Source organism: Coffea arabica, chromosome 11e (assembly GCF_036785885.1).
Source record: "Coffea arabica cultivar ET-39 chromosome 11e, Coffea Arabica ET-39 HiFi, whole genome shotgun sequence".
Taxonomy (NCBI): Eukaryota; Viridiplantae; Streptophyta; class Magnoliopsida; order Gentianales; family Rubiaceae; genus Coffea; species Coffea arabica.
In genome coordinates, this window is record NC_092331.1 from 45,182,743 (window position 1) to 45,196,070 (window position 13,328).

At 33.3% G+C, this 13,328-nt stretch overlaps 1 protein-coding gene across 1 annotated transcript; it reads left to right on the plus strand.

Moving 5' to 3' along the window:
- Nucleotides 1-1,657: 1,657 nt before the first annotated feature.
- Nucleotides 1,658-8,416, plus strand: LOC140003856 (cell division cycle 20.1, cofactor of APC complex-like). Its single transcript, XM_072071681.1, has 3 exons — nt 1,658-2,062; nt 2,194-3,343; nt 6,572-8,416. The coding sequence occupies exons 1-2, from the start codon at nt 1,820-1,822 to the stop codon at nt 2,440-2,442; spliced, it is 492 nt and encodes a 163-aa protein (XP_071927782.1). The 5' UTR covers nt 1,658-1,819; the 3' UTR covers nt 2,443-3,343; nt 6,572-8,416.
- Nucleotides 8,417-13,328: the final 4,912 nt, after the last annotated feature.

The window sequence follows — 13,328 nt, forward strand, 5'->3', positions numbered from 1 at the left end:
CTAGGTGCCAGCCATATCCAATTTGAACAGAAATAACTTGAATTTTTGAATGAATTTTCCTTAACTTTCTTTTACGGAGGAAGGTAGTACTTGTGAGGAGAGGAATATAAGAACCTAGATACAGAGAGCAAGAGGGACATTGCAATGGAGAATAAGAGAAAGAAGAAAGAGTCAAAACATGAAAAATAAAATGAAAATGGTATCCTAAGTGCTGCGACATTTACATAGGCAGGATAATTTAACACAAAAGCCATGCATAATAGTAGAATATGAACCTGCCATAAGTATATGAATCTATAGCAAGTTGAATGCCAATAAGTACTCTTTGCATGATAAATGATAATATCCACCATGCTACCAGGATCTAGGAATTTGTTTCCTTAAAGGTATCTATAATATAATATTAATTTCTTGACATTTACCAAAAAAGTGTAGAGGACATTATTTGAAAGCTACACTTATTAACTTGTCTAATATATTAGAATATGCTCTTTAAACTGTGGTATTGTCTCCTCTTCTTTGTGAAACTCGTACTGACAAATTGCCTGTTTGACGACTTTGTCTTTTCAAGCTACCGGGCAAAAAGAAAAAAATGTGTTAAACCGTTCAATGTAAATTACAGCCCGTTTGGTTGGGTGGTTTTGCACCCCTCAATGGGAATGAGCGAATAATGATTATCATTGATGGTGTTTGGTACACAACTATGGCTATTTCATTATCAACTTTTGGGTCTTCCATTATCCAAAATCCATTACCCACTAATTTCGGCACTGTCCCTCCCATTACCGATCAAGATAAACAAATAAAACAAAAACAAACAAAAAATAGGAAAGGAAAACGGCGACTGCAGCATCTAATCTGCAATTTCTCCCTTCTAGCTCCACCTCTCCCACTTTCCCCCCACCTCTCTTCATCCCAATCTCTCTCTCCTATATTCTTTCTTCCTCTCTCTCTCCCATGAAATTTGTCCCCTTTTCTCTCTCATAAGAGGTTATGGTGTGATAAGACTTTTTGTATTTATTTTTAGTAATAATTTTTAAGTTAAAATTTGTTGAATTGGTGTCGGTGATACCAGAGATCGTCGGGTCTGATTGTGGTGAAGGCATTGGCAGTAGTGATAGCGGTAATGGTGGCCATGGCAACGGCACTATCGGTGAAGAGGACCAACAAAACCAAAAAATAAAAATAAAAATAAAGAAGAAGAAGGAAAAGGAACAACTATGGGAAAGCAAACAAAAAAGATTGGGAAATTAATTGGCAGCATGGCAAGAAATCATGAGGAAGGAAGCAAAAACCAAAAATAAATGGTGGTAGTGGTTGGTGGCCGTTAAACCATTGCTGGACCCTAGAGATAAAGAGAAAGAAGGAAAAGGATAATAATTTTATATTTTTTTAATTCAAAAAGTCATTCCCATTGTAGTGGTTACCAAACACAAGATTTCATCAAAAGAATCTTCACAAATTCATTATCATTTAGGGGTGGGGAAAGAGTCCCAATGGCCCTCCAACTCTTACTCAAGTAAAGTTTTGACCCTCCAACAATTAAAGATAAATTTTTGGCCCTCGATCTAACAAAGTAGCATATTAGTGGCCCTTCTGTCAAATCCAGCCGTTAACTATGACAGGAAGCTTCATCTCGCGAGATGCGCCACCAAATATGAAGGGCACTATAGTCTCTTTGCCAAGACAGAATAAAAACAGTTTCACCAACAATTTTTTCTCCAACAATTTTCACCCCCTTTGCTGTAAAACCCTAGGGCCATCTTAAAAGCTTTTGTTTCCGTGACAGTTGGATAGGTTTGTACCCAATTGATCTGCAATGGATTTCGACTATGCTCATTACATGCTCACAGAAGGTAGGAAAGGTAAGGAAAACCCAACCCTGAGCTCGCCTTCTCGGGAGGCTTATCGGAAGCAGCTTGCGGAGACCTTCAACATGAACAGGACCAGGATCCTTGATTTCAAGAACAAGCCACCTACCCCTGTCGACCCTATCCCTGCTGACTTCTCGACAGCTGCCAACAACTCCAAGCCCACCAAATCCCGTCGTTACATCCCCCAGGTTGGTATTTCACCTGTAACTTTGTGAATTGATTTCAGATTTCAGCTGTTGAGGAGTATTTCTTTTTTAATTCCTCGAATAATTAATTGTTCTCTTCTCCTGCTGTGGTCTATATTCTTTTTTTTTTACAGACTTCAGAAAGAACTCTGGATGCGCTTGATATTTTGGATGATTACTACTTGAATCTGCTAGACTGGGGCAGCAGCAATGTTCTTTCAATTGCCCTTGGAAGCACAGTGTATTTGTGGGATGCAACTGACGGAGCTACCTCAGAGCTCGTCACGGTTGATGAAGAAAATGGCCCCGTGACGAGTGTTAAGTGGGCTCCCGATGGACGCCACGTCGCTGTTGGTTTGAACAATTCTGATGTAAAACCCTAGTCTCTGTCTTGGCAAATAGACTATAGTGCCCTTCATATTTGGTGGCGCGTCTCGCGAGATGAAGTTTCCCGTCATAGTTAACTGCTAGATTTGACAGAAGGGCCACTAATATGCTACTTTGTTAGATCGAGGGTCAAAAATTTATCTTTAATTGTTGGAGGGCCAAAACTTTACCTGAGTAAGAGTTGGAGGGCCATTGGGACTCTTTTCCCTTTAGGGGTTCTACCATAGTGATTGTCATTGCTATTCCTTAATAGCAGCCAAATGGGCAGGATGCTTTAATATACACTCAAATTTTTCAGACAACTGGATGAAAGTACTACACATGGAAGCAGGGGCTAAGGTGCGGGCACTGGAGGCACGGGCCCCCACTGCCCCCCTTAAATCCTTATAATATATATACATATTTAATTTAGTTTTGACTATGTCCCCATTTGGCCACTTCCCAAATTTTATTTTCTACTCTGTTCCAATTTGTCCCCCCACAGGCCACAACCACCGACAGTTCTCTTTCTTAATACACAATTTATTGGTCCCACTTTTTTTGTCCCCACTTGGTCACTTCCCACCTTTCTTATTCCACACCCGACGTCTCTTTCTTGGTTCCTATTTTCCTTCTTCCGTCATTTCGTCTTCTGGTTTCTTATTCCCAATTTTCTTCCTCCGTCATTTAGTCCATTTTCCTTTCTCCGTCATTTAGTCCTCTGGTTTCTTATTCCCAATTTTCCTTCCCAATTTAGTCCTCTGGTTTCTTATTCCCAATTTAGTCCTCTAATTTCTGGTTTCATATTTTCCCCTCAAGACTCCAACGGAGCCATAATCGGGAGACCATCTACAACTCTGCCACTGATTTGCAATTCTTTCCACCAATTTTAGAAGACCATCTGACCATCAAAATCAGGTTCTAACTTCTAAACAATTACTTCTTCTTATTATTATTTTAAATTTGTTGGCAAATATATTTCTAGAGCATGAGACTATTACTGTTTTAAATAAATTTGAAAACTGATTAGTTAATGTAACAACTAATAAATGGGTTATTTGATAAATATTTTAACTTGTGAAATGGTGCTTTTATGGATTATGGATATATAATTTATTTTTATTTTCCTTGATTAGTTTCTTAAATTGGAGTTAATGTAATGATGAATAGAGGGCCATTTGACATATATTTTAACTTTTAAATTATTCTTGTATGGCATGCTTGAACCCAAGTGATTCCTTTGCAGCATTTGATAAGAAAAAGTAGATTCGTCTTGCAGAACATTATCCTTGTGAATTTTCTAAGTTGAATATTCTTGCACTTGACATTGAATTGGATACTTATATTAATGACTTGAAATCAGCTAAGGAATTTCTCGATTTAAGAAATATCTCTGATCTAGCTCAAAGGTTGGTAGAGACTAAGAGAGATATTGTGTATCCATTGGTTTATATGCTCTTAAAGTTAGCTTTGATTTTGCCTGTTGCTACAGTTACAGTAGAAAGGGCTTTTTCAATTATGAATATAGTGAAGAATCGGTTACGAAATAGAATGGGAGACACTTGGATGAATGATTGTTTAGTTACTTATATTGAGAAAAATATACTTCGTGAAGTTCAAAATGAGAAAGTTGTAAACCGTTATCAAAATATGAAAACTCGTCGTGAGCAATTGTAAATAGTTTAGTTTGCTTTAGAAATAAAATTATTATTACATTAATAATTTTGAGTTTATTTTTTTACGTTTTTCATGGATTATAGGTATCATTTGTACTTGTTGGTGAATTTATTTATTTTTTTGCTGAAAAAACTAGAAAAAGAGTAAATAAAAAAAATTTAGTATTATTTTTGCCCCCACTAAGATTTCTTTCTGACTCCACCCCTGTGTGTATCCATTGGTTTATATGCTCTTAAAGTTAGCTTTGATTTTGCCTGTTGTTACAGCTATAGTAGAAAGGGCTTTTTCAGCTATGAATATAGTGAAGAATCAGTTACGAAATAGAATGAGAGACACTTGGATGAATGATTGTTTAGTTACTTATATTGAGAAAAATATACTTCGTGAAGCTCAAAATGAAAAAGTTGTAAACCGTTATCAAAATATGAAAACTCGTCGTGAGCAATTGTAAATAGTTTAGTTTGCTTTTGAAATAAAATTATTATTACATTAATAATTTTGAGTTTATTTTTTTACGTTTTTCATGGATTATAGGTATCATTTGTACTTGTTGGTGAATTTACTTATTTTTTTGCTGAAAAAACTAGAAAAAGAGTAAATAAAAAAAATTTAGTATTATTTTTGCCCCCACTAAGATTTCTTTTTGGCTCCGCCCTTGCATGGAAGTTACTAAGCAATCACAGACAAGGGATACTTGGGCAGTTACCTTTAAAGCCTTATGGTTGGACACATTAGATCCTTGTCTCATCGAGCTTTTTGATGGACAACTTCTCTTTGCTGATGCATAGAATTCACCATCTATCATCCAAAGACTCTATGCTAGAGCAAAATTGTATAGTAACCTAGCCATTACTCTCCATGTTTTTGTCTGCTGAATTTGCTCTTTGGTAACAAAAGCACTTGCTTTATAAACGTTACCCGAATTTTTTACAAAAGAATTGTTTAACCTACCATTGAGTTGTCATTTCCTTTTCCATGCTGAATTCATGAAAACCACACATTATCTTACTGCTGGGTCCGTTGCTTGTTTGGATTACGAGGATATAGTGTGACCTGTATCTTACTCATTGTTGTCAATTGTCATCATTATTTTGTAACCCTCTTAACCCCTTCACTAGTGCTTGCTAGGGGAACAAGTTAAAGTTTTTTCTTCTTGCGTTGGTTGTTTGGATCACAAGGATATATTATAACACTATCTTATTCATCTTGTTTTATTTGTCACTATTATTTCCTAACTATCCTTGACCATATGACTAGTGCTTTGTAGGGGAGCAAGCTAAAGTTTTTCATGTTGAGGTGGAAGACTTTTAGAGTGGCCCTAGAAGGAAAACGACTGAATAACTAAGAGTCCTCCCTCTTTCAATCGCTTACATATCTCCTTCTCTCAAGACTCTTTTGTCTCTCGCATCAGTTCATGAGATGCAAACTACTCTTTTGCTGTTTCTCACTTTTCCCCTAAATGATTTGATTGTTCTATCTGTTTTTCTTGCTTACCTTAGATTTCGTTGCTCCTTTTGGTGTAGATTTGTTTCCATTTGATGCGAATCTTGTTGATGATATATGTTGATTTCTTTTTCTAGTGTGATTTTTATTTTCAATTCTATTTGGGGGAGAGAGAGAGGGAGGGAGAGAGACAGAGAGAGTACTTATCCTCATATGAGTCGCAGTCTTACAGAGAGAGAGAGGGATTCCTCTACAGTTTTGCTCTCATGACTTGGTGATACCACATTGGTGGGATCAATTTTTGTCCACTTTTACTCATTCTTGTCTTCATTTCCTTTCTTTCTATATCTGCATTTGAATATTTTTTATCCAGTATATTACGAAGGATGCAATGAGATCTATATAAAAGTTTTATTGAGGTGGCAATATAGTACGGAGGCAATCCAATATTTAAATCATTTCTTTTGTTTAGTGTGTTTTCATGTTTATTAGATGTATTAAGTAGTGTTTGTTATACTTATTTTGTAAATTCCAAAAAGTTGATGCAAAAGCGACTTTTTGAAGGTTGGCAAGAAACACAAAACATGAAGAACTCAACCTCTCATTTTACATTTTAGAGATTTTTGATTCATTATGAAGGGTTAGATTGGATGTTTAGATCATTTTAAACTTGTTTGAGACTTTACATATTGTGAAAAAAATGATCAAATTCATGTTTCTGCGAAAGTTGGAATTGGAGTGAACAGTGAAAAAAAAATACAAAAATCTACAATTTAGTAGAAAAATTTAGAGATCTGCGAGGCGATCCACGAGGTATCCCTGCATCTCGTGGATCAACCCATTTTCTGCTAAAAAAAAAATGCTTGTTCCTCCTTTCTCATTGCCTTTCTTAACCACACACTCCAAGTTTGTAACTTTTGCATAATTTAAACCTTAACTAATTTGTTTGCCATTTTGCATTATAAATCTCTATTACTAATAGTTATTATATGGAACTTTTGCACTCTTTGACTTTCATTTATGTAGGGAATGGTTCGAATTGAAGAAATATGAAGTCACAAAAGATTGGAAACAAGAGGCCAATTCACTATAGAGGGAGTATTTCTTTTACTCTTATTTTTTCTTTTCATATATTGAGAACAATGTGCATTTTAAGTGTGGGAAAAAGGTTTATTACTTTCTTAATTGTGGTGCTTTGAGAGAAAATGGTTAAAAATTTTTCAAAATTTTATCAAATTTTCAAAGAAGTTCCATGACCATTAGTAGTCAAATTCTCCCTTTGAAAATTGATGTGTCTTAAGAATCGCATTCCTTATTTAACTTGGAAATAGCTCGTATATGACTAGAATTTTGCTATAAAGAAAGTATATCTTGTAAAGTGGACGTAATTATATTTTGAATTTTGCATGTTTAATAAGTTTCCTATTTTGATTGAATTTCACAATTTGAATGATGAATATGGTCAATAATTGCATTACTTTTTCTATAATCATTATATATGAGGGAAGTTCCAAGACAAAAAATAAAGAAAAAGTGAGAAAAAAAGAAAAAATTAAATAAATGTTTACTCCAATGATTCTTGAAATTTAGTAATCGGGAGTTTTCATTTACAAATGTCGATTTTTGCGTAAAACGGCTCTTGAATTATGAGTATGCAAAGCAGCTCTAGTTAGTGATAAGGTTGAGTAATCAGAAGTTTTCATCTACCAATGTCGATCTTCACATCAAAAGACATCTTCATTACTTGAGAAAGTTATTTATTGTGTATTCAATAAATCCTTCTTTTAAATAATAAAAATGATCATGGAAGTTATATGCCTTGACTTGACCCTATGAGTTACTTAAAAATGAAATTGAGTTGAGGGAAGAAAATGAGTTGGACAAGTCTAAATTCTTGATATAGTTATTTCTTCTTTACTTGGTATAATAAGTATTTGTGGTGGAATAAATGATTATATAATGGTGGTTTACTTTGTTATTGAGGTAATGAATTTGAAAAATACATGAACATAAAGGGATATATTTGAACTATTATGATAGTTTGTAATTCTTAAATTGCTTGAGAACAAACAATAGTTCAAATGTGGGGGAGTTTGATTAGCATTTATTTTACCTATTCATAATTGGGCTTTAGGGTAAGTTTTTTTATGTGTTTTAAATTAAATCAAAAGAATTAAATTCTTTTATATGTTACTTTTTATGCAAGTAGTGTTGTTTAACCAACGCATGCAAAAATGTGGGTTAATATACACATTTGTGTTGTTTTGGTAATTGATTCAAAACAAGAACAGATTGACAGTTTTGAAACACCTTGGTATTTTTGTTATATCTTGAGTTACAAGTATCGAATCGAAATGATTCTTGAGCCATTTTGAAACAAAGACATAGCTATACAATTTTTATGAGACATTGAAATCTAGTTCTTTAATTTTCTTGGTGAAACATCCAAAATACAGTCGAGAAACTTGATTCTGAAACTTGCATTCATTTCACATTGCTTTGTAGACCAATTTTTTTGATAGAATCCAGCTAGACCAGCTAATCTTAAGTTGAAAAAGTGAAGAATAACTTTATGACCACATTATGAACAATTTTCTCATCCAAAAATATCTATATATAACCCTTGTATCTCATTCATTTGAACAATCTTTTGCCATCTTTTAGCATCTTGTAGCACCTTATAGAATAGAGTAGAAGTAGAGATAGAAGTAGTTTAACTCTAGTTTTATATTGAGAGTTTCTTTCTTAGTTTAAAGAGTTTTGAGAGGAGGGTGAAAACACTCTTGTATCAATCTTATTTGAGAGATCAACTTGTGAAGCAAATCAAGGAATCAAGATTTAAGCTATTGAATAAGAATTCTTCTTCCTAAACTTTGTCTCTTGTTCTTATTTGCCATACTTTGTTACAAGTTTGTTTTATACTTATATGTTCTTAATATGATGTCTAGCTAAGTTTTTTCATATCTTAAAGTGAAGATGAATTTGTTATAGTTTTGATTTGAAGTAGTTAGGGGATGATTATATTTTTTCATGATTTGTTATTTTGAGAACTTGTGTTTATGCTTTATAGTTGTTTGACCATCAACTATGAATGATTTGATAATTATTGAGCAATGAAAGTTGCCTTCAATAGATCTAAGTTCTTAAATACTAACCTTATTCTCACGAAAGTAGTGAATAATGGTTGGTTGGATTCGCACAATAACTTCATTGAACTTATTTAACTTGTTTCTTATCTTTTCTCTATGAACATAGGTGAAAGATGATTTAAGAAGTTAAAAAAATTGGCAAAAACAATTTCTACAGGAATTAGTCAAGACAGTTTCTCTTAAGATTGTCCATTGGTAAACCCAAGGACATCTATTTGGAAGTTATTCCTTGACAATTCATGGAAGTATAAGCGTAATCACCTTAATTAACTTTCAATCATGACATAACAAAAGATTCTAATCCCTAGGACTCTCTCACTTAATTTTTAAACAATTTTAATCTAATTTATTTTTACTTTTATTTTTTTTTTACAACATACCACATAAATGGTTGGTTTTACCACTTAATGGCTAGTTTTATATTTATTACTTATATACTATGGCCAATTGTACCGTCTAAACTAACATTTTTTATGACTGATTGTACCGTCTAAACTAACATCTTACATGACCGATTTTATCGCCTAACTAATTGTATTAGTTATTACTTCCTTAAATTTTGATTGTTTAGATAATAAAGCAAGTGATTAAATTCAAATGATTGCCATATTTTAAATCCCTATGGGATCGACACCTATTATCTCTATACTCAATAAACGGACTGTGCACTTATGAAAATAGGGTAATAAGGTTTTAAAATTTGTAGTGAATGAAAAGGCTCTATCAAGTTTTTGGCGTCGTTGTCAAGGATTTAGGTGCAACACTAGAGTTAAAATAAGTTTTATTAATCTAGATTTCATTACTTTCTCTTTAATCTAGACTTCATTACTTTCTGTTTATTTTGCTAATTTTATCATTTCTATATTTTAGTTGTAATTTTGGTTATTTGTAGGTACTAAATTCTTCATCAAAAACATAATTTGCCTTCAAAAATTAAACATGGTGAGAAGAGGAAGAAGATGCACCCAATAAGAGGAAATTGAGTTAAAAAGTAAAGGTGAAACTTCCGTCGAAATGGAGAAGCAAAAACCAAGACCTTTGAGGGATTATGCCTTGCCAAATGAATCAGGAGTACACACAAACATTACAAGACCAACAATTAATGCAAATAACTTTGAAATTAAATACTTACTCATCCAAATGGTTCAACAAAGTCAAGTTGGGGGAAATGCAACGAAGGATCCTAACACTCATCTAACTAATTTCATAGATTTATGTGGTACAATTAAAATAAATGGAGTAAGCGATAATACAATTAAACTAAGGTTGTTTCCTTTTTCACTTTGTGATAAAGTGAAGGTATGATTTAATTTTTATTCACCTAATACTTTCATTTCTTGGGGTGAGTTGACAAAAGCGTTCTTGAATAAATATTTTCCTCCCCAAAAAAGGGCTAAATTTTATATGGATATCACAAGTTTTAGTCAACATGAAAGTGAGTCATTATATGAAACTTGGAAGAGATTCAAAGATCTTTAAAGAACATGAAGAAAATGTGATGAGTTTGACAAGCAACAAGGATTGCAGAAAGCAAACTTCTGAAAGATCTTTGTTACCGGAATGAACATTGATTAACTAGAACACTTAAACGACAAAATCTATTATGGCCATTTATAGACTTAATTGGCAAGGAAAAAAAGGCTTAATATGGCACATCAACAAGGGGACTCTACTCCAATTTAGCTCTACCAAGCTTTATGGCTTTGTGTCAAGTCAAAAACCATCATATGTCCAATCATTACTCAGTGTCAGAGTAATTTTTGGCTTTTTTCTACCTCACTCGTAATAGTTCACGCGTTTTGCACGTGATTATAATATTCTAAAATATATTATTGCTTAGACACCAAAAATTTTTGATAAATTTTTTATCATCAACATCATAATATAGTGTTTTTATATTACTTATTCTTTTTAGCCAGTTAGTTTCAAAATTTTTATTAAATGGAAAGAGATAGAAAACACTCAAATGTAGTTAAGCCCTGGATCATAAGCCTCAATAGAATCCGTAAGAAGCAACATATCTCTTCTTGAAGGAATATTAGGGGAACAATGTTCCACCACTTCCTAAGATTCCCTTTTTTTCTTTCAACTATTTGACTATAGAATGCTTCCCTAATATGAGGAGGAACTTGCAAACAAGAAGATACATTAAACTGGAATCCTACTAAGTGGCATTTCAGGCGACTAAACCCGCTAATTTCTTTTCCACAATGATTGCACCTAACTCAAACCCGATGATTTCTTTTCCACAATGATTGCACCTAACTCGGTTCTTCTTCTCTGTAAGTGCAGTGCCATGGTCTTGAACGTTAATGCAAAAGTCAATTGAAGCCATTAGCTTGGTTTATGTACAACAGTGACATACACAAATTCTTCAACTAGCAAGGATCTCAAATGAAAGTAGGTTTCAACTTACAACTCCTCTTGTCCCCTAAAGTGTTGGTTTTATGAAGTGTATAATCCACTTGAAGTAGAATTCAAACTGACAAAACCTTTCTTAGGAACAATCAATAGAAGCTGTAAGTCCTAGGCCCAAATCTCTTCCAGTGTGCTAGTTGAGTTTCTTAGCATGGTTTCATTGCATATGTAGCCAAGAGCAAGAGAAATATAGTCAAAGAATATCAACATATAATTAGAAAATGGCAATTCAGAACACAAAGATATGCTCATCTTGTTCAAGATAAAGTTAGTGGCGAGGTATAATGCAAAACAACAAATGGTTGAGATGAAAAAGATAGGAGTCCTAAGAAATTATGCACAGATAAAGAAAGTAAACCACAAATAAAATGTTTACATTAATTTGAATCCTTGGTTGACGGACAATTGCATATGAAGTTTTGGTACAGGTAAAAAAATTCGTTCCCAAATATTTAGTTTTAAAAAGTCTGCTAACCATTTCCTATATGAGAACATGAAGCAAATGTGATGAGTGTGAGATGCAACAAGGATTGCAAAAGGCAAACTTCTAAAAGATCTTTGTTACATGAATGAACATTGATCAACTAGAACACTTAAACAACAAAATCTATCCTAGCCATTTATAGACTTAGTTGGCAAGGAAAAAAAAGCTTAATATGGCACATCAACAAGGGCACTCTACTCCAATTTAGCTCTACCAAGCTTTATGGCTTTCTGTCAAGTCAAAAACAATCATATGTCCAATCATTACTGAGTGTCAGAGTAATTTTCGGTCTTTTTCTACCTCACTAGTTATAGTTCACGTGTTTTGCACGTGATTATAATATTCTAAAATATATTATTCTTTAAACACTAAAAATTTTTGGTGAAATTTTGATCATCAACATCATAATATAATATTTTTATATTATTTATTTTCTTTAGCCAGTTAGTTTTAAAATTTTGATTAATGGAAAGAGACAGAAAACACTCAAATGTAGTTAACATGTCCTTTAGGATTAAATTTGGAATTATGAATCAAACATTTTTTTGATTTATAACTTGAAGTCTAACATATCAAATATTGATAATATCATGTATTACCAAAATTATTGCATATTCATTATTTTGTTACATACAAACCACATTCATTACAATTTTTGATAAACGAAGAATATAATTAAGTTAGAAAAATAAACATACATGCAATTTGAATTCTCAACTCACTTAAGGCTACTTAGTCCTTCCCTAACATCCCAAGGAAGGGTGAATGAGAAGCATTAATGCAAACAGGTATTGAGTTCTAAATTACTAAGAAAATGGTTGATGCCACTGGGATTTCAGCAGAATGTCCTGCATATCAATAAAACTTTTATATAGATCACACTGTGTCCTTTGTACTATATTGGAGCAAAAATCTTCAAATGCAGATGTGCAAAGGAAGCAAATAAAGGAAATCAAGACAAGAATGAGTAAAAGTAGACAAAAATTAATCCTACCAATGTGGTATCACCACGTCATGAGAGCAAAACTGTAGATATATCCCCCCCTCTCTCTCTCTAAGACGAAGACTCATGGTAGGATAAGTACTCTCTCTACCTCTCTCCCCTTCCTCCTTCCTTCTGTCTCTATCCGACGAATAGAATTGAAAATAAAAAATCACGCCAAAAAAAGAAATCAACATACAAAATCAACAAGATTCGCATCAAATGGTAACAAATCTACACCAAAAGGAACAACAAAATCTAAGGTAAACAAGGAAAACAGATAGAACAATCAAATCATTTAGGGGCAAAAAAAGAGAAACAACAAAAGGGTTGTCTTTACCTCATGAACTGATGCAAGAGACGAAAAAGTCTTGAGAGAAGGAGATATGTAAGCGATTGAAAGAGGGAGGACTCTTAGTTATTTAGCTGTTTTCCTTCCAAGGCCACTCTAAAAGTCTTCCACCTTAACATGAAAATACTTTAGCTTGCTCCCCTAGAATAGTCATATGGTTAAGGATAGTTACGAAATAATAGTAACAAATAAAACATGGTGAATAAGACACATGCCATACTATATCCTTGTGATTCAAACAGCCAACACAACAAGAAAAAACTTGACACTCTGCTAACTTGAGTGTTGAATTCACCTAGCCATTACTCTCCATATTTTTTTCTGTTGAATTTGCTCTTTGGTAATAAGAGCACTTGCTTCATAAACATTGCTTGAATTTTTAACAAAAGAATTGTTTA

Bases quoted from the DNA above. Each gene is read 5' to 3' on its own strand.
- LOC140003856 (XM_072071681.1), top strand. From the start codon at position 1,820: ATGGATTTCGACTATGCTCATTACATGCTCACAGAAGGTAGGAAAGGT. The intron at 2,063-2,193 runs GTTGGTATTTCA...TTTTTTTTACAG, and splicing joins CCCGTCGTTACATCCCCCAG to ACTTCAGAAAGAACTCTGGA.